This window comes from Eptatretus burgeri, chromosome 2 (assembly GCF_056783735.1).
Source record: "Eptatretus burgeri isolate ZD-2024b chromosome 2, Ebu_testis_v1, whole genome shotgun sequence".
NCBI classification, from domain to species: domain Eukaryota; kingdom Metazoa; phylum Chordata; class Myxini; order Myxiniformes; family Myxinidae; genus Eptatretus; species Eptatretus burgeri.
The window spans coordinates 134446317-134467438 of record NC_140962.1 but is presented as its reverse complement, the minus strand read 5'-3'; the positions used below and the strand labels follow the sequence as shown (position 1 = coordinate 134467438).

Sequence of the window (21122 nt, the reverse complement as noted above, 5' to 3'; positions counted from 1 at the left end):
TCGGGGGGGCGGGGGGGGGGTAGACAAAACCTTGATAATATGATGGTATATATCCAAATACATACGTATCCAAAAGTTCTCCACTCAAATAGCTGCAGTTATTGTGTATTTTCATCTTGAAAATCGAAGCATTCGCCGCGCTCTCATTTGAATTTTCTCTACACGGATCACGTGACGCCTCGACAGCCAATAGACGCTCCCCCGTGTATTATTCACCAGGACAATGCAGCGAACGAAGAAGTCAAACGTTTTACGTCTGTAAGATGGGATAAATGGAGAGAGTGTCACCTCTTCCATGTTGTTTTCCATTCTCGCATGAATTCATTTATTGCACATTTGTTTTCATGCTGTTATTCATTTCATCCATTTTGCATGCATTTTCATTTATTTTGTTTTGTATATTTGTATCCATTCTTCCCAGCATTGCCATCAACTGGACCTTGTCAAATGTACTCGGCTGAGCCGATTCGGCAAGGATCGGGGGTGGGGGGCGGGGAATTTTGACGGGGGGGGGGGAGTCGAAAGCCGCGGCTGCCGCCACCGTGCCCATTTCGGGCTCTGGGTTCGTTTGTGGGGGAAATTCAACCTGCATCTCTTTGGGAATGTCCTGCACAGGGATTTCGTCCTGAGCCATGGATTCTAATATGTCTACATCCATTACCCCCTGCTCCCGTTCGCCTTGAAACGCCATCTTGCTTCTCGGAATTAATTTTAAAAGCTCAAAATTTAATGGGAATCGAGGGTCGCGCTACACACCATTGATTCCGATTCCCGTTAATTTTGTTTGGAGACGGGAGAGTTGGGTTCCCGCTCCTCGACACCAGTCTTACGTATTTGCGCCTGCCGGCGTGCGAACAGCCGCTTTAACCAATGGCGGCCGTCTCGCCCACCGGACGGACAATTCAGTCGCGACTTTCCGGAACAACGCCGGAAACCAGTCACGGGTGTGCTCCAAGCGCACACCACGGCCTAGTCAACACTACCCGCGCGCGCAACAGGGTCAATCGCCGAATTATCGATATACCTAAGTATTCATGCGGGCAGACTACCGAGAGACCGTACCTCAGCCAGGTCTGCTTGGACACGAACCGCTTAAGCAGTTCGTTCTGTTCTGGGATAACCGAGCGGTGTATTATCGCGAGACCTCGCTGGACCCAATTCATTTATCGGCTATTAAAAAGCCCGCTATTATTCCGAAGGCAAGATAGCAGTTCAATGGGGAAAGAGGACACAACGAACGAGTTAACATTTAAACGCACATTTATGCACACACGTATGCAGTCAGGTATGCAAAACACTAACATGCACGTATACAGGAAAGCAATGGAATTGGCGGGAAGGGACGAGACGCGAGCAAGACAAAGCACTACAACCGTCTATTATTTATTATTCACAAGCACTTAAACAGTTCTACTTGCGGACATGGCGCCACAACATTCACACAAATAAACAAGGAAAGACCCCCTCAAAGACAAGGGGTCAGACTGGGCCCGTAGGCCTTTATAACGTGGAGCTTGGCGGACCGAAGGAGTTCCACGAGACCGTTGCAGGTTACCTCCACCCTCGTGGTGCCTCGATGGGGCGACCCGTGACGCTCCTTCCCCACGCAGCTAGCGTAACCACGGTTGAGCCCAGGCCGTGCCAAGCGGCCGGGTGATTCAGGCCTCAGCCGGCGACGCGTTGAGAGGAACGAACGGGTCTTGATGCTCTTTCAAAGTTGATGCTCTTTGTAAGAACCCGTCCGTTCCTCAACGACGCTCGGACTCTCCTGAAGCCCGATCACCTCAGACCATTTGGCGCTGGCTGGCGAGCTCTCTCCGGCTCTCTCCCCACGAACGCGCAGGTCTGCGCGGCACAGCAAGCTTAGCCATGCTCTCCGTCTCGCGTGTCCTCCGCTCCCCTGGACTTCGCCCCTGCCTGTGTTCTCCCGACTCCATACTTCAGCGACTGCCTCCAGACTTCACCGACTGGTTCCACCGACCGACTATCGACTGACTGAACTGGCGCTCTGCGCGGCCATTTTTTGGCCTCGTGAGACGCGATCTGACCTCCGCTCTCTGACCTCTGACCTCCACAGGCCCCGCCCCTTTTTCTCCTTTGATCCGAATTCCGAGGCGAAGCTTCCACAGAGCGGACGTGCGCGAAATCACCCAAACTTGCTCGGAGAGCGGACGGGCGTGAAATCACCGTCGCTGGCGCCAACTAAGAAACCCCCGAGTCTATTTGCAGCGATGCTGTTCGCTGGGAACTCGCCGTGACTGGCGCAAAGATGGCGGCTTCGGGGATGAAGGTGAGGCGATGTTATTCGGGTGGGGGAGATGCGGTTTAGGAGATGGTGGAGAGATGTCGTCGTTATGAATGCGGTGTGTAGAGGGTGGTTGATGTGGTGGTGGGTGGCGTGGAGAAGATGGTTGATGTGGTGGTTGGTGGGTGGCATGGTGGAGAAGGTAGTTGGTCCAAAATAACGATAGTAAAGAAAAGCTGCTAACTCAAAGATCACATCCCGGGTGACACGAGTAATTCCCATTCGACAATGGTGGGGAAATCCAACTGAACACGGACTTATCGGCATAACTGTACTAAGAACCTATATGGTGTTCTGCGAATTTCCACAGCCGTAACTATATATATATATATATATATATATATATATATATATATATATATATATATATATATATATATATATATATATATATACATATACATATACATATATATACATATATATACATATACATATACATATACATATACATATACATATACATATACATATACATATACATATACATATACATATACATATACATATACATATACATATACATATACATATACATATACATATACATATACATATACATATACATACATACACACACAGTGGGGAGAACAAGTATTTGATACACTGCCAATTTTGCAGGTTTTTCCACTTACAAAGCACGTAGAGGTCTGTAATTTTTATCATAGGTACACTTCAACTGTGAAAGACGGAATCTAAAAGAAAAATCCTGAAAATCACATTGTATGATTTTTAAATAATTAATTTGCATTTTATTGCATGAAATAAGTATTTGATCACCTACCAACCAGTAAGAATTCCGGCTCTCACAGACCTGTTCGTTTTGTCTTTAAGAAGCCCTCCCATTCTCCACTCATTACCTGTATTAACTGCACCTGTTTGAACTCGTTATCTGCAAAAAAGACAGCTGTCCACACTCAATCAATCAGACTCCAACCTCTCCACAATGGGCAAGACCAGAGAGCTGTCTAAGGACATCAGGGCCAAAATTGTAGACTTGCACAAAGCTGGGATGGGCTACAGGATAATAGGCAAGCAGCTTGGTGAGAAGGCAACAACTGTTGGCGCAATTATTAGAAAATATAAGAAGTTTAAGATAACAGTCAATCTCCCTCGGTCTGGGGCTCCATGCAAGATCTCACCTCGCGGACCCTCAATGATCATGAGAAAGGTGAGGGATCAGCCCAGAACTACACGGCAGGACCTGGTTAATGACCTGAAGAGAGCTAGGACCACATAACAGTATCAAAGAAAACCATAAGTAACACACTGCGCCGTCATGGATTAAAATCCTGCCATGCACGCAAGGTCCCTCTGCTCAAGCCAGCGCATGTCCAGGCCCGTCTGAAGTTTGCCAATGACCATCTGGATGATCCAGAGGAGGAATGGGAGAAGGTCATGTGGTCTGATGAGACCAAAATCGAGATTTTTGGTTAAAACTCCACTCGCCGTGTTTGGAGGAAGAAGAAGGATGAGTACAACCCCAAGAACACCATCCCAACCGTGAAGCATGGAGGTGGAAACATCATTCCTTGGGGATGCTTTTCTACAAAGGGGACAGGACGACTGCACCGTATTGAGGGGAGGATGGATGGGGCCATGTATCGTGAGATCTTGGCCAACAACCTCCTTTCCTCAACAAGAGCATTGAAGATGGGGCGTGGCTGGGTCTTCCAGCATGACAACGACCCGGAACACACAGCCAGGGCAACTAAGGAGTGGCTCCGTAAGAAGCATCTCAAGGTCCTGGAGTGGCCTTGCCAGTCTCCAGACCTGAACCCAATAGAAAATCTTTGGAAGGAGCTGAAAGTGTGTGTTGCCCAGCGACAGCCCCGAAACCTGAAGGATCTGGCGAAGATCTGTATGGAGGAGTGGGCCAAAATCCCTGCTGCAGTCTGTGCAAACCTGGTTAAGAACTACAGGAAACGTCTGATCTCTGTAATTGCAAACAAAGGTTTCTGTACCAAATATTAGGTTCTGTTTTTCTGATGTATCAAATACTTATTTCATGCAATAAAATGCAAATTAATTATTTAAAAAATCATACAATGTGATTTTCAGGATTTTTGTTTAAGATTCCATCTTTCACAGTTGAAGTGTACCTATGATAAAAATTACAGACCTCCACAAGCTTTGTAAGTAGGAAAACCTGCAAAATCGGCAGTGTATCCAATACTTGTTCTCCCCACTGTATATTGTTGCGGAGCCAGGGTGGCGGGATTCTCACCCGGTCCGAGGCGCCACCCTCACCACCACCGTCTCCGGGGTTTATAACGCCGGCCGTCTCAGCACAGGCCTCGGGTCACGCGCCTTCAATCGCGATACCAACGTAATCCTTGTACCTTGCCAGTCGGGGAAATGGAACCCCTGGTTACAGACTGGTTGTGTCAGATGCCGAGCGTTTTCTGCCAGTCTGTAACCATTTTGGTTTTATATGCCAATCGAACGGATCGTTCCTCGACGCCACACAAATTAATCCATAGCGGCAACTTCATACGAATTATCCAGATTTTTTGGGGAACCTCGGGGATCACAACACAAGCAAAATTCACGACAATGTTTTTCTTAACAATCCTCAATCCCTTCTTAACTAGGGAACCACCGACTACAGGTTTCGAGGGGGTCACTACCGAAATATGCCTTAAACAACATGCAGACAAAGACAGATAGACAGACAGCATGCATACAAGACAAGACAGAGTACTTGGTGATGTCTCATGGACGAGAGGACAGTGTCAAAAGCACGAATGTCGCTCACAACAGGCGGATGTCCACGGATTCGAACTCCCAGCTCGAACGCGCCGCGTGGCAAGATGGCGGCGCCATACTCTTCATTCTCAATGCATCGCGTGCGCACGCCCTCCTCAGCACGTTCCTGCCCCGCGCAATGTCGGTGATGGGCCTCAGCCGATCTCTCTCAATGTCCAGCATTCAAATCCATGCCTGGCCTGTTCACCAGACAAGGCCCAAATCGAGGTGCCGGGCTCCGGCAAGCAGATCGGAAAACGTGTCGAGCCGTTGGTGTGAGCAGGGACCGTCAGAGGCTCCGGCGTCTCCTCTCCTGCCTTCCCGCCTCGTAGCCCGACTTCCTAACTCCGTCCTCTCAGTTTCTCTCTCAAATCACCTTTTCTTTCCAGAGTCGGTCACCGATTCGACGTGCAGGCAGCCTCTCTTACGTTCGCTCACTTTGAAGGCCCTGCTCATCCAGCAGATCGCGACTCGACACTCGTCGTGTCTCTGTTGCCTTCCCTGCCTTTTTTTCGGCTCGTTCCTCACGAAAAACAGATACAGCTGTCCCGTGTACAGCCGATCGGCGCCACCACGGCGCTCACATTTTCACCACAGTCTCTTTTCGTTCGCTCCTTCGACACACGAGCCTGCCTCTTGGCGAAGCCGACAAACTCCTCCCCTTCGCGTCGCTTCCCCTTTTTTTTTGGCCACATCCCCTCAGCCGACTGGGCGGGGCCTATTGTCCATGATGGGGAAGAAGAAGAGGGACCTCTCGTTCCACCACCACCGCACAACAATAATATCGCCTCTTACACCCCCCGACACACATATAACGTCCATTTTACCAAACAACCTAACTATACATGCATTTAATGGGGGATCGGAACTAATCCTATATTTAGTTGTCCAATAAGGGCCATTTCCGTAACCATATATATATATATATATATATATATATTATACATTATACACAAATGTTGTCCTTTTGATATAATGCAAAGCTTGTTGTCCCACACATATTGGTTTCTGGGGACTCTGATCTCACCCTCTTTCCTCCTGTGCTCAATTCATCCCATAACTACCTCCGTCACTGAAGGTGAAGAAGGTTATGTCTTCACCCGGACTTTCTGTCTGTCGGTCTGTGTACAGAATATCTCAAAGTTGTGGACAAGTTCGGTGTGTGACAAGGACAAACTGATTAGGTTTTGCTGAAGATCCAGATCCGGATGCGGCTCCTATAATTTTTTTAAGTGATTTTTCACCCATTGAGAGATAGGACCATAAACGATATTTCGCATGATATTTTAAATAAGATGTGGACGGATTCAGATGAAACTTGGTGGACAGGTTGGGTGTGTGACAAGGAAGAATTGATTCAATTTTGGTGAAGATCCCAATCCGGATCTGGATCTGATAATTTTTTCAGTGATTCTTCACCATTGAGAGATCGTGCTAAAAATATAATGTTACAAATCTGTAAACCATTCGCATTCACACATACAGTTCACCCAAAGTTTACTTATTTCGTTAAGTATATGTGGATAGTTAGAATCCCTCCCTTATGTTTAATGGGAATTTCATGTGTACGCTGCGAGTTTCTTTCTAGTTGGTTTTCTACATCAATCCCCTCCATTCCTTCAGCTCCTTACGCACGTGTTCAAGGCCACGAACGTAGACGGAGTTTCCATCACTTCAGAGCCAACTCCGTCCCAGCAAGATGGAATGTTCCTCTCGGCCAATCAGGGGTGAGATCGCTTCAGCTCCAACTCCGCCCCATCAAGAAAGAATGTCTCGCTTGTCGACACGGGGAAGGCAAAGGCACCTCGGAGCTCTGGCTCCACCCCGAGAAGAAAGAATGTCTCTTCGGTCCAATCGGGGGCGGACACCGCAACAGCCCACAGAGACCGGAGGCAGCCTCGTCCAATGAGGAGAGGACACCGATCACCCGACGCCCCCCCCCGACCAATGAGAGGGGGAGTTCCCAGAGAGCCAGATCCCTCGACCCAGCACGAGGAGACGAGGATTGACTGCGCGATCCTGACAGAAGGGTGTCTCGTCTCGCTTTTTGGTTTGTGGTTGGATCATGCTGGCTGGCATCTATCTCTTCGCCCTCGATCCTTGGGTCGTTGGTTGTGGGTTCAAGTGTGTCGTTGGTTGTGGGTTCAAGTCCCACCGTCCTTGGTATGTCTGGTTCGTCGTAAAGCTCTTCCACTGTCCCCAAGCTCACATGTGCGGGTCGGCCAGACCGCACGAGGCGGCTTGGTACCCGACCAGACTCTTTATCTGTCAGGTCAGGTTCGATCTGTGACCTGCTACAGGTACCATGTAAACCTGTACTAACCTGTTGCATGGTCGGGTTGTCGGCGACTAAACCGTCTCCCCCACCAGGTTTTCTGGTGAGGAGGGTGTTTGGATATGCACACCCAGCAGGATTAAAAACAAAACCTGTCAAAGGGCGGAGGAGCTCCTTGTGAGCCAACGGCCATCCATATCTCGTGCCCAACTGTGTCTGCGGACGTCCTCCTGCAGTTGGGTCACTTCTTATTAGGAGGTTGGTGGCAGGATTTACACTCCGGCCACCGTAAAACCCTTCATTCCGCAAAACGCAAAAACGCAAAAAAATCTGAAAACCCACTCCGCGGGAGTACCTCCTGTGCAGCTTCCCTTTGCAGGGCAGCTCACCGGGTGACGGGATTGGGGCAAAGCCTTCGGGACCCCCAATCTTTGATGATAGGAGGGAAACCATGGGGTAACATCCCTGGGTCAGATTGCGGGAGAGTGTGTCGGAGTGGTGCTGAGGTGTCCGTCCACCAGACGGCGGTCTCCTTGGTTAACCTGAGGCGGTCCCTTCGGGTGGGTGCCTGGAATGTCCTATCCCTAAGAGGGGATGATCACCTGTCTCTGTTATCATCTGAGCTCAAGCGTTTGGACATCGGGATTGCAGCTCTCTCTGAGGTTCGGAGACCGGATTGCGGCGAGATAATGGTGGGTGGTTACACCTACTATTGGTCTGGTCGCTCTGATGGTTACCAGACCCAAGGAGTTGCTGTAGCTGTGTCCAATAAGCTGACCCCAATGATAATTGAGGTAACACCGGTCAACGAGCGTATTATGAGATTAAGGATTCGTCACTCCTTGGGTATCATTTCCCTGGTCTCTGTTTATGCTCCGACTGAGGCGAGTGATCTCACCGTGAAGGATGCATTCTACGCCGCACTCGAGTCTGGTTGATCAGTGCCCCAGACGAGATACACTTCTAGTCTTGGGGGATTTAAATGCATCGACTGGAACTGATAGGGATGGTTATGAGGTGTGTGTTGGTCCCCGTGGGTCAGGAACTATGAACCAGAATAGCACTAAGTTCCTTGACTTTGCAAGAAGTCATGGACTTAGGGTGGCTGGTTCATGGTTTCAGCGCCCACAAGCTCATCGCTGGACTTGGTATTCCAACGCTGGCGGTGTGGCAAAGGAGATTGACCATGTCCTCATTGACGGTCGTTGGAGGATGACCCAGAACTGCAGGGTCTACCGGAGTGCTCAGTTCCTCAATACTGACAACAGGCTTCTTGTAGCAACTCTAAAGCTGCACCTTAAATCCTGGAGAATGGTACCATCCCAGCCTAGGCTGGATGTTGCCAAGCTCAGGGATGAGAGAGTAGCTGAGGAGTTTGCGAACAGGCTGAGTGGACACGGGGGGTCTGGGTGCTTTGGGGGGTCCTGAAGAGTTGTGGAGCGCCTTCAAGACCACCGTCCATGATGTTGCCGGTGGATGCCTTGGAGCTCACCGCAGGGCAAAGAAGAATTTTGTCTCTCAAGGGACACTGGATACCATTGACCAGAGTCGCAGGGCCAGGCTGAATGGCAGAGCTGAGCTGTTCAGGGAGCTGAGGCGTAAAACTGTACGTGCACTGAGGGTGGACAAGGAGGCCTATGTGCGAGGAATCTGTGAGGGGGTCGAGCATCACCTGTGGACAGGTGATTCTCGTCCCGCTTGCAGGGGAATTCACGCATTACGTTCATCCAAGCCCATCCCTCGGAGCACTGCAGTTCGAGCAGAGAGTGGTAGGCTCTTGACAGAGGAGTCTGAAGTGAAGGCCCGCTGGGCCGGTTACTTTGAGCGGTTGTACCAGGCTGATCCCCCAGCTGTCGAGTTGGACGTCAAGGGTGTTACAATTCCTGTTGCTGACCCTCAAATCAACTGTGGTCCACCTACGCTTGTGGAAACACGGGCTGCGGTGAACCAGTTGAAACGGGCCAAAGCTTCAGGGATCTGTGGCATCCATGCTGAACTTCTCAAGGCTGGTGGAAATGCTGCACTCGTGTCGTTGCATGCAGTTTTGTGCTCTGCCTGGAACACAGGCATCATCCCAACGGACTGGAAGAGGGACCTTGTTGTCCCTCTCTGGAAAGGGAAGGGTGATCGCCAAGACTGCAACAACTACCGAGGGGTGACGCTGCTCTCAGTGCCGGGCAAGGTCTTTGCTCGGATAATTCTTGATAGGGTTCGCCACCATCTGCTTGAGCACCAGCATCCAGAGCAGTCAGGCTTTACACCAAAGAGGTCAACGATTGACCGTATCCTTGCACTTCGTGTCCTCACCGAACGCAGACGAGAGTTTCGGCAGGGGCTGCTTGCAGCCTATGTTGATCTCTGTAAAGCGTTTGATTCAGTGAATCGGGATGTCCTCTGGAGGATTCTTGGTCTTCGTGGGGTGCCACCAAAACTGATCGATCTGATGTCTGAACTCTACTCTGGTACTGAGAGTGCTGTGAAGTGTGGTGGTACCATCTCTGACTTATTTCCAGTTGTTACTGGAGTTCGTCAGGGATGTGTACTTGCCCCCGCACTTTTCAGCACTTGTATGGACTGGATTTTAGGGAGGATGTCGGAGAGATCAAGTTGCGGTGCATCATTTGGGAATGTCAAGATCTCGGACCTTGATTTTGCAGATGATGCAGTCATCTTTGCGGAGACTTTAGACATCCTCTTGGGGGCCCTCGCGGTGCTGAATGAGGAGTCGGAGCCGGTGGGATTATGGGTTTCTTGGGTCAAAACTAAGATCCAGGCTTTCGGTGACATCTTGGATGCTGCTGTCCTGTCTGTGTCTGTTTGTGGTGAGGATGTTGAGGTCGTGGAGAGATTCACTTACCTTGGCAGTGATATTCATGTCTCTGCTGGCTGCGAGTCAGAGGTCAACAGACGTCTGGGTCGGGCCTGGGGAGTCATGGATTCACTGGATCATGGAGTGTGGCGCTGCCGGTACCTGTGCGGGAGGACGAAAGTCCGAGTCTTCAGGTCCTTGGTACTTCCAGTCTTGCTCTATGAGTGCGAGACTTGGACTCTGACCAAGGATCTGAGACGGAGACTTAATTCCTTAGATACCAGGTCTCTTCGGAGAATCCTTGGCTATCGCTGGTCGGATTTTGTGTCCAACGAGCGGTTGCTGAGAGAGACTCGGATGAGATTTGTTACCTGCATAGTCCGTGAGCGTCAGTTGCGGCTGTATGGACATGTGGCTCGTTTTCCTGACGCTGATCCTGCTCACCAGATTCTCTCAGCGAGGGAGTCTCATGAGTGGAGGAGGCCAGTGGGTCGACCACGTGCCTCATGGTTGCAACAGGTTGAACATCATCTCAAGGAGATGGGGATGGGCCTGGCATCTGCCTCGGGGATGGCTGACGCGCTGTTCTGGCACATGCTCCCATACCTGACCTGACCTGAGACTGACCCCCAGCTTGCCTATCCTCCACGGCTGGAGGATCCAGTAAAGGCCAGCCGGCTCCATTTCTTTTTGGGAGTGTGTGTCTGTGTGTGGCGCCAGTCTGCAGTTAAACTGTTAAGTGATTTCCATTGTACATTTGCCTGCATTTATATTTGTGATTAAGTCTGCTCTGTTTCCCTCCCTATTGCCTATTGTAAATAAATAACTGTTAAATGTTCCAATTCGTTGTCTGTGTTTTCTTTCATTGACCCAGTATGGTTCAGGCTTGAGAATTAGTGAGGCCTCTTGTGCCGTAAATTGCTATTTGGACCGGCAGGTTTTGGTAATTTCCGCTCGGTTACGCCGGACCCGAGTCGGTAACTGCGACTCAGTTCGGACGAAGCCTGCCGAGGGTGTGGCTTCTCTGGTAGTTAAACAGCGTGGGTACTTTGGTGAATTGGAATAGACAAATAAACCCGACCCTACGCCGTCAAAATATTGGCGACCACGCTCGATTAAGCGACCTGTCGGCTTCGGGGTTATCCGGAGCGACGACCTTCAATTCCGGGAGTCCGGTGGGAGACGGCCTCACAACTGCTCCATCTAGCGGTCGTCCTCGCCACCGAACCCGGCACCACAACAATATGACACGATATCTCAAAACGTTGTGGACGTATTCGGACGAAACTTGGTGGACACGGGTGTGTGGTAAGGACAAATTGATTCAGTATTGTGGAAGATCTCGAAATGAGTTATTTAATTTATATAGTGATTCTTCACCATTGAGAGATTGGGCCAAAAACGATACAAAGCCTGATATTTCAAAAATGGCTTGATAGGTTCTTGTGGATCAGGCATGACATGGTGGAGGTATGTGCTCTACCGTGTGCCCTTCTAATTCTATTTGTATTTTGAGTTGCTATTCATCAAGTCATACGCAAGAAGAAGCAACATTGTTATCTTCACCACCGAAGGTGGATGGAAGTTATGTATTCACCCCTGTTTGTTACTTGGCCAAAAAAGAAATTTTGACAAGTGTGTTGATCACTTCCATTTGCTACTTGGCAAAAAAAAAATTGAAACAATTTGACAAGTATGTTGATCGCCTCCGTTGGTTGGTTTGTTGGTTGGTTGGTTGATTTATTTGTTTGTCTCTCTGTCAGATCACCTCCAGCCCAAACCGCTCAACCGATTGTTTTGAAATTTTTGGTGATCATGGTCACCGACCCTGCGACGGTCCCGTATTGAAGTTTCGTAAAATTTGGTCAAACAAAAAGGTCTACAATCTACATAGTCCAATTAGGGCCAAATTTTATAAAATCATCAAATTTCATCCGATTGACCTGAAATTTGAACAGGATTTGCATATCAGGTCAAATAATTCAACCACCTATTATTTTTGAAGTTAACATAAGCCATAAGTTCAACCCAAGATAGGCCAAATTTTTGAATGATTTCTAAAATTGTCAATTTTCATCCGATTGCCTTGAAATTTGAAGAGGATATATATCTTAGGTCACTGAATTCAACCACCAATTATTTTTGAGATAACATAAGCCAAAAGGCCAATTTGGGCCAAATTTCCTAAAGTCCTCGATTTTCAACTGATTGACCTAACATTTCAAGAGCATTTGCAGATCAGGTCACTGAATTCAACCACATATCAATTTTGAAGGTCAAAATTGGCTAAAGGGCCAATTTGGCCTAAATTTTCTGAAATCCTCAAGTTTCATCCAGCCGGTTTGCAAAAGACTTGGGCCAAGCTTCCCCTGGCCAACCCCACAACAACGTGAGAATAATTCTGGCCTTTAATGAATGAGAAGATTTTGTTTGATTTATTTATATTGCCTTTAGTTTTGTTCTCATCCCACTTTTTCTCTTCTCCCAGCCACAAATCAATGGTTCATTCCTGCGGTTCGTGGTGATATTCCACCTGGATGTGCTGCGTATGGATTTGTGTGTGATGGAACACGTCTCCTTGTCTTTGGAGGCATGGTGGAGTATGGCAAGTACAGCAATGATCTCTATGAGCTTCAGGTATGAATAGAGTGTCCAGAAAATTGATTACGGTTATTTCTGTCGCAATGTTCAGGGATGACTTATGTTGGTGGAAAATTGTCGTTTCTGAAAATTCCATTCCTGGTAAATGTTACCCTTTATGCAGTGATCATAAAAATTGAGAGATTCGGCTGAGAGTGACCAGCTCATGAATGTCTCCCATTCCTGCACTCGTGTTCGGTGGTGGCAGGAAAGTCAAGAATGTTGACAAAAATAACGATTTTACAGAGCTTGTAGGCCATTGGTTGGCTTAACAGTTAAGGTGGCTGGCTCAAGATCTTATGGTCTTGATTTCAAGCCCCTTTCAAACACATTGAATGAACACCATCTGGGTTGACTTAGGCTGTCATCCTTTCCATATCGGCAAAATGAGTACCAGCTTGCTGTTAACATGGGGCACTGCATCAGCGACACAGCCGCACCCCCAGAAAGTGATGCAGCCAAGCAGCCACGGGATACGTACAAATAAATAAATAAATTTATGAGCTCTTCTTGCACAAAATGCAGGCGAGTTTGTGATCGCTCTCCCAAATTTTCGCGAAAGCGAGCAGAGGAGAGTGATTAAATATTCTTGAAAAAGTCAGCCATTCAATTGCGCATTAATAATTTCGATACTAAAACATATTTAGCAAGTCGCCGACTGACATCGAGTCTTTTTGTCGTTTCGATATAAAGTCATTAAAACATTTATGGGATAAGTCGAATTCCGTTGCGCTCATTCGCTTTTTCATCTTTCAAATTTTTTAAGTGCTGTGTACAACATTTTTCAGTTGAAAATTTACTTAAGGTCACTTTTCTTTTCGACTCAAGATTTGTCTGTGTACAACAATTCTTACTTCACCAGCGCTCTGATCCCGCCATCTCGCAGTACTTCGGTGATGACATCTTCACTCCGGACTCGACATGCGGTCCATTCAATAGCTCGGTCGGAGATTTCTCAATTCCAGATTTTCCACGCGACTCACCCGAAAGCCTAGTCATGGAATGCTGAGTGAGTTCATCGTCCCAACTCATAAAGGTCGACATGGACACCAAATTGCCTATTGCCATTCCTGTCAATGATTCCCACACACGTTGATACTGTCGGTTCCCTCCCAGTAAAAGGAAAATGGTGGATCAACTATCGATTGATAAGTCAAAAGAATGGGGGTGACAACGTGTGTTATGTAAAACACAATGATCGATTAATGTAAAATCTTCGACAGAATGTTTTGCTTACTCTTGGAATACGATGAATTTTATAATTTGTATCCAAAAAATTAACTTCTCAGAATAACTGAAACAAATCTTGAATGACTGAAGCAAATTTCTATTGGTCCATTTACAATTTCATATGCAGCCTGTGGTTGCTGATTGCATCATTGCTGGGAGTGCGACTGTGCCTCTGATGAAGTGGCCCTGTTTCCAGTAAGCTGGTGCCCGTTTTGCCGACCTTAGAAGGGTGACGGGCTGAGTCAACCCACCTGGTGTTATTTAACGACAAGACGGGCTCAAACTCAAGATCCTAAGATCTTAAGCTGGCCAGCTTAACTGTTAGGCCAATACCTAGGTTTATTGGTCTAATGACGTATGGGCTCGAGCTGGTACACCCATATTGCAGGATGAAATGGAATCGCCCTCATGTGGTCTCGAACAAGGAAATTACGTTGGCGGTTTAACACAGGGCAGCACAGGCATGTGCTTGACCAATTATCTTTGAAAGGCCAAATAAATAATGAAAACAAAAATTGATGGAGGCGAGCCACAACTTCCTCACCCCAAACAAATTCAAGGCAAATATATGGTGCGTGCGAGCAATCGGTCGCTATTCGTGACGAGCACTGCATTACATAAGTTTACATGGAGAGTTAAAAATGTGTTCTGAAATTCTCTTCATGAGGATGATAGATGGGACACCCATTGCTGCTGTGGTCAACAAACCTTATAAACCAGGATTTCCTTATTAGCTCTGCCACCAAAGGTTGACGGAGTTTGTTTTCACCTCTGTCTGTCTGTCTGTGTCTGTGAGCAGCATATCTCAAAAAGTTGTGGATGGTTCTAGTTGCAAAGTTTCTTCTAAAGACATAAACTATGGGAAAGTAGGCTTGAGACATATACGTGCTTGAAGAACATGTGGCAGCAGCCAAACTCAAGGAGCTCGTGACAATCCAGAAAACAAATTATATCCTGCTAATTTGTTAATTAATTGCACCTTTCTATAAAATTTCATTCAGAAGATTTTATGATCAAAACAATTTTTTTTATAACAAAAAGTATTTTAACGAAGAAATAATAAAAATTGAGAATTCAGCTGTCATAGTTTTCGGATGCTTCTTGAATTGGTAATGTCACAATTTAGATGAGAATTGTTTGAAAAAAAAAATTTTAACCGCATTTTATCTCAAACATTTCATTGCAGTTATGTTCCGGTGGTAAGTTTTCGACGTTATTGAACTGTGTTGGTGCTGGTGGTACCTTGTACTTTTATCTTGTGTCTTCATGCAGCTTTGATTTAAAAATAAAATGAAAAAAATTCAGGGGGAGTGTTCCCTCCACCACTCCCCAATCCTTCTTGTATACATTGACCCACTCAGTGGCATTTTGGTACTTTGTCTCGCAGATTAACCTCATTGTTTTCCTCAAAGCTTCACTGACCTGCCTGAATGTTCAGAATAATATCTGGAGGGTCCTTTACGATATTACGGCAACCATTCAAAACTACAGTGCCTTCAGAAAATGTTCACACCCCTCGACTTTTGTCACATTTTGTTGTTATAGCCTGAATTTAAAATGGATCGCATTAAAAAAAACTAGAGGGGGAGCACTCGGGAGAGTGGGAATACTCGGGAATACTGCTGGGTCACTCAAGTGAACCTTATATCTTATTCATTAAATATGATGTCAACAGTGCTGACAGTTATAGTTCTTTTCTCCAACATTTTTTTTTGGGGGGGGGGGGTTGGAAATCACTTAAAACATATAAAAATGCAAAAAAAAATCGAAATTTTGTTGAAAAAAAAAAAGTTGCAAAAGTTTTTTTTCTCTAACAATTTTTTTGGGGGGGTTGGAAATCACTTAAAACATGTAGAAATGCAAAAAAAAAAATTTCTTTCTGAAACAATTTTTTGGGGGGGGGGTTGGAAATCACTTAAAACATGTAGAAATGCAAAAAAAAAAAAATTCTCTAACAAATTTTTGGGGGGGGCAAGTCCAAAATTTAATGGCATGATCCTTGGACCATACCTAACCCCTCCCCCCCCCCCCCAAGTTTCATCGAAATCTGTCAAGTTTTTCCGTAATACTGTTCACAAACAAACAAACAGAAAGGGGTGAAAACAGTAACCTCCATCCATCTTCGAAGATGGCAGAGGTTAAAAATAGTCAAAGATCATGCAAAACAAAATACCCAATAGTGCCGAAAACATGTTTTTGGAAATTTTTACCAATCAATTAAAAGTGAAAAGCTGAAATGTCTTGCGTCAATTGGTATTCAACCCTCTAAATCAATACTTTGTAGAAGCGCCTTTGGTAACAATTACAGCTTTGAGTCTTCTTGGGTATGTATGTCTGTATCAACCTTGCACATCTGAATTCGGGGATTTTCTCCCATTCTTCCTTGCAGATTTGCTCAAGCTCTGTCAAGTTGGATGGGGAGCATCGGTGAACAGCAATCTTCAAGTCTTTCCACAGATTCTCAATGGAATTCAAATCTGGGCTTTTGCTGGGCCACTCAAGGACTCTCACATTCTTGTTCTGAAGCCATTCCAGTGTTACTTTGCTGAATGCTTGGGGTCATTTTCCGGTTGGAACATAAATCTTTGCCGCAGGCTCACGTCTTTTGCACTCTGAAGCAGGTTCTCCTCAAGGATTTGCCTGTATTTGGCTTCATTAATTGTTCCTTCTATCCTTACAAGTCTCCCAGTCCCTGCTGCTGAAACCCATAGCATGTTGTTGCCACCACCATGCTTCATGGTCGGGATGGTGTTAAATGGGTGATGAGCTGTGTGCGGTTTCTGCCTGATGTCGTGCTTTGCATTGAGGCCAGAGAGTTAGGTTTTTGTCTGTAACATTGGGGAATCTTTTGCCTTATGCTCTGAGTCTTTCATGCGCCTTTTTGCAAACTCTTGGCATGCTGCCATGTGCCTTTTTCTCAAGAGTGGCTTCTGTCTGGCCACTCTCACATAAAGCCAAGATTTGTGAAGTGCTGCAAAGACTTTGTCCTTCCAGCAGGTTCTCCCATCTCAGCCAAGGAACTCTGTAGTTCTGGCAGTGTGGTCATTGGGTTCTTGGTCACCTCCCTGTCAAAGGTCCTTGCCCAGTTGCTCATGTTGGTCAGATGACCAGCTCTAGGAAGAGTCTGGGTTCCATATTCTTTCCATTTCCTAATGATGGAGCTCACTGTGCTCTTGGGAACTTTCAACACTAGAAATTGTTTTATACCCTTCCCCAGGTGTATGCCTCCTCACAATTCTATCTTGGAGTTCTACAGACAGTTCCTTGGTCTTCATGATAGTTTCTGCTCTGACATACACTGGCAACTGTGGGACCTGATATAGAAAAGTGTGTTTCTTTCTAAATCATGTCCAATCAATTTAATTAGTCACAGGTGGACGATCAAATGAAATTGGATGCACATGAGCTGAATTTAGAGTGTCATAGCAAAGTGGTTGAATAGTTATCGACGGAATACATTTCAGCTCTTCATCTTTAATTATATTGTAAAAATTTCTCCAAAAAAAACAAAAACATGTTTTCACTTTTTCATTATGGGGTATTTGTGTGGATTGGTGACAAATATTTAAATTTAAACCATTTTAAATTCAGGCTGTAACACAACAAAATGTGACAAAATTTGAGTGGTGTGAATACTTTCTGAAGGCACTGTATATTTTAATTAAAATGTTTAGTTCAAATAATCTTTGATTTATGAAATGCTTGCTCCATCATCAGATTTGTGGTGTTTCTAAAACTGTTTCTAATTAATAACAGCATTTATGAAGGCATTTTGGGGATGCGGTTGTTTGTGTCTGGTTACTTCCTCTAGGCAAGTCGTTGGGAATGGAAGAAGTTAAAACCCAAACCACCAAAGCATGGCCCTCCACCCTGCCCCCGCCTTGGGCACAGCCTGTCGTTGGTGGGTTCTCGCTGTTATCTCTTCGGTGGTTTGGCCAATGACAGTGAAGATCCAAAAAACAACATCCCAAGGTGCATTTTGTGTGTCATTCAGTACCCTCTTGTTAAAAGCCGTAACCTTAAAGGTGAACCCAAAATTTTTATGCCTCTGCCGATGAAGTCGAGGGAGGCATTATGTTTTCATGTTGTCCAGCCGTCCGTGATCCCCTTTTAAATTCATTACCTCCGCCACCGAAGGTGGAGTTGATGTTTTCACCCCTCTCTGTCTGTCTGTGTTTATCTTTCTGTCTGTGCAGGATATCTCAAAAAGTTGTGGACGGATCTGGATGAAATTTGGTGGGAACGTTGGGTGTGTGACAAGGACAAACTTTTCGATTTTGGTGAAGATCTGGAACCGGATCCGACGACTAGAATTTTTTAAGTGATTCTTCACCATTGAGAGATGGGGCTAAACTAATTTATAGCACGATATCTCAAAAAGTTGTGGACGGATTCGGATGAAACTTGGTGGACAGGTTGGGTGTGTGACCCGGACGAATCGATTCGATTTTGGTGAAGACACGAATCCGGATCTGGATACGACAATTATTTAATCTTTAAAGTGATTCTTCACCATTGAGAGATTTGGGCCAAAAACGATATATAGTACGATGTTTGAAAAATGTATTTGGCCAGATATGTTCTCGTGGATCAGGCATTGCTTGGCGGAGGTACGCGCTCTCCCGAGTGCCCTTTTAGTTTGATCTGCAAGCACTTGTTTTTTTTCTGAAAATCATTAATTACGGTCGAATTTGAAAAAATAATTGCCAATCACAAAGTGTCGGGGGGAAAAAAAGCCCCATTGTGTCGATTTTCAATTTTGCCAGTTAAGTCGCACTGTGAACTCACTTTGATACAAAAGGCGGTTTTACATAGAGAATCGGTGCAGGTCGAGTTCGGATTCTGATACCGATTCCAGTCATTAGCAACATTGATGATTCCCTGAATGGTGAAAGTGATCATTAGGATTTTGAGGAAACTATTGGAAACAAAATTAGTAATGTAAACGATTTTGTGGGAATTGTGGATCTGAATCATTTTGAGCTTTGTGCGAGCAATTCAGAGGAAGAAGGCAGAAGTGTTCTTGAAGATAAATATGCTGTTCACATGATCACTTCAGCTTGGTAGGGTTTGATTTTCCGTTCAACTAACCGTCTATAAGGATGGACTTTGTATTAATTGATAAATTGTTTTAGATATTACTCAAGCAGAAATGCTCATTATCACTTGACAGTTTTTTGTACCGCCCAGCACACTTGGACACCGCAGACAAAATGGGCAACAAATGCTTTATCCCACCATAGCAGGGTGACCAGGTGTCTTGTATGTTATGGGGTCATCTCGTTTCATACTTTTCCCAGATGCCATCTGTGTCCGTGCCGTGTCCCACCACCATGCCTGTGAGCTGTCGATCTCCCTCCTCAGTGGATTGGGATTGTGGAGGGGGAGGATGGCAGGGGATGGTGGTGGGTATTGTGGGGGGAGGGGTTGTTGTGGTGGTGATGATTAGAGAGGGGGTGTGAGATGTTCGTGGTAATTGTGGGATGGTGGGTTTTGTGGGGGAGGGGGGGAAACCCTGAAAGTAATTTTGGTGTCTGAGGTCAAATCATCTCGGAGGAGTAGATGATACATACATACATTCTCTCCATAATAAATAGGAGAGGAGGAGATTGGGACCATACTCTGTGCAGAGCGTTGGTGCTGCCTCAGCAGTCTCCTTGGCTATTGGGCACAATCCTAGACGGGTAACCACTCCGACAGTATACCAGCATGCTGGCACTCATTTTGCCGACCTCGGAAGGGTGACAGGCTGAGTTAACCCCACCTGGTATTAATTAAACAGCTGAGCAGGATTTGAACTGAGGACCCCTAGGATCCAAAGCCTGCCACCCTAACCATTGAGCCAACACCAGGCATACAATAAATAGATGGTGGTTCATTTGACTTGCAGATATTTGTTTTGAGAATCTATAATTGTTTTCATTTACTCTTGTGGTAACTGCCGAGCAATGGCAACAGGCGTTTGATTCACCGCTCAAATTGTCCGTGTACATATGCTGGTATCTTGGTAGAGATGGTGATACAGTTTTGAGCGACAGCTGTTTCTTCCACTTAATTGTGGGTGTATCATCCTCTCTCAATTGTGGTGGATAACCACAAGATCTAGCCATCTTTTGTTTCAGAACAGTGCTCTGTAAAATGTTCCGAGCACAAAACTGAACATTTTGTACACCCGATCCACGTTCAGGTATTTTGGACAAACCTCTCGTACTCGGGGAGAACTTACACATGATGGCACAGGAAACTTCGACGACTCGGGACGAGTATGTAAAAAGGGGAGGGGGTAGTGTTACGGCTGTGGAAATTTGCAGAACACCATAAAGGTCCGTAGTTCAGTTAGATCGATAAGTCTGTTCAGTTAGATTTCCCCACCGTTGTTTAATGAGAATTATTCGTGTCACAGGGCTGTGATCCTTTGAGATAGCTTTTTCTTTACTATCGTTATTTTGGACCAACCACCAACATCACTCATCAACGGCTTCACAACAAACGCCAACCACAATTACGCCCATCACCTAACCACCTTCCCCGCTACGCCAACTGCCGATCCCCTTCTCCACAAACCAAACCACAACTCTCTATGGTGGCGTGCGGATTTTCCCACCTGTTTTCCCGCGCTTTGGTGTGGGGGAAGTGCGATTCCAGCCAGAGGTCAAAGGTCATGTGAAGGAGGGGCCTCATTTTGGGGGAATGAATCTCCCTGGACCTGTGCCAAGAATGATTCTCTCGGCCCCCGCGAGGCGCGCGGGGAGGGGGGGCGAGAGGGCACGCCCCTTTGCTGGAAGCTTCCCGCAGGAGCTGGAAGGAGGGGCGGAGCAATAAACGGGGAGGATCGAGGCGTTGGAACTGAGGGATATAAGGGCGCACGACACCAAGTAAAGTGTGTTGTTGTTGGGGGCTTTTTGCTTTTTGTCGTCTTCGGGTTGGTGGTCGTCTTCGTGGTGGTGCACTGGTGGTCTTCTTCGTGTGCATTGGTGGTTTCGTCATCGTCAAGGTGGTGCCTTCTCCTTGGGCGCGCCAAGTCGTGTGCAGTGGTCCGGGTCGAAGCGCGAAGGACGCGGATGGGAGGCGCCGCTTTGCAGCTCTGCCACGCAGCCTGCGCACCCGGGAGGAGA

At 46.5% G+C, this 21122-nt stretch overlaps 1 protein-coding gene across 4 annotated transcripts in view; it reads left to right on the top strand.

Annotated features, from left to right (window-relative positions):
- HCFC1 (host cell factor C1) overlaps positions 1-21122 on the top strand; it is a 124794-nt gene that overhangs the window by 4754 nt on the left and 98918 nt on the right. For all 4 annotated transcript variants that reach the window (XM_085871347.1, XM_085871345.1, XM_085871346.1 and 1 more), the window contains exons 2-3: positions 12626-12774; positions 17819-17979. In XM_085871347.1, the coding sequence (XP_085727473.1) occupies positions 12626-12774; positions 17819-17979 (310 nt within the window). The remainder of the gene's footprint in view (positions 1-12625; positions 12775-17818; positions 17980-21122) is intronic.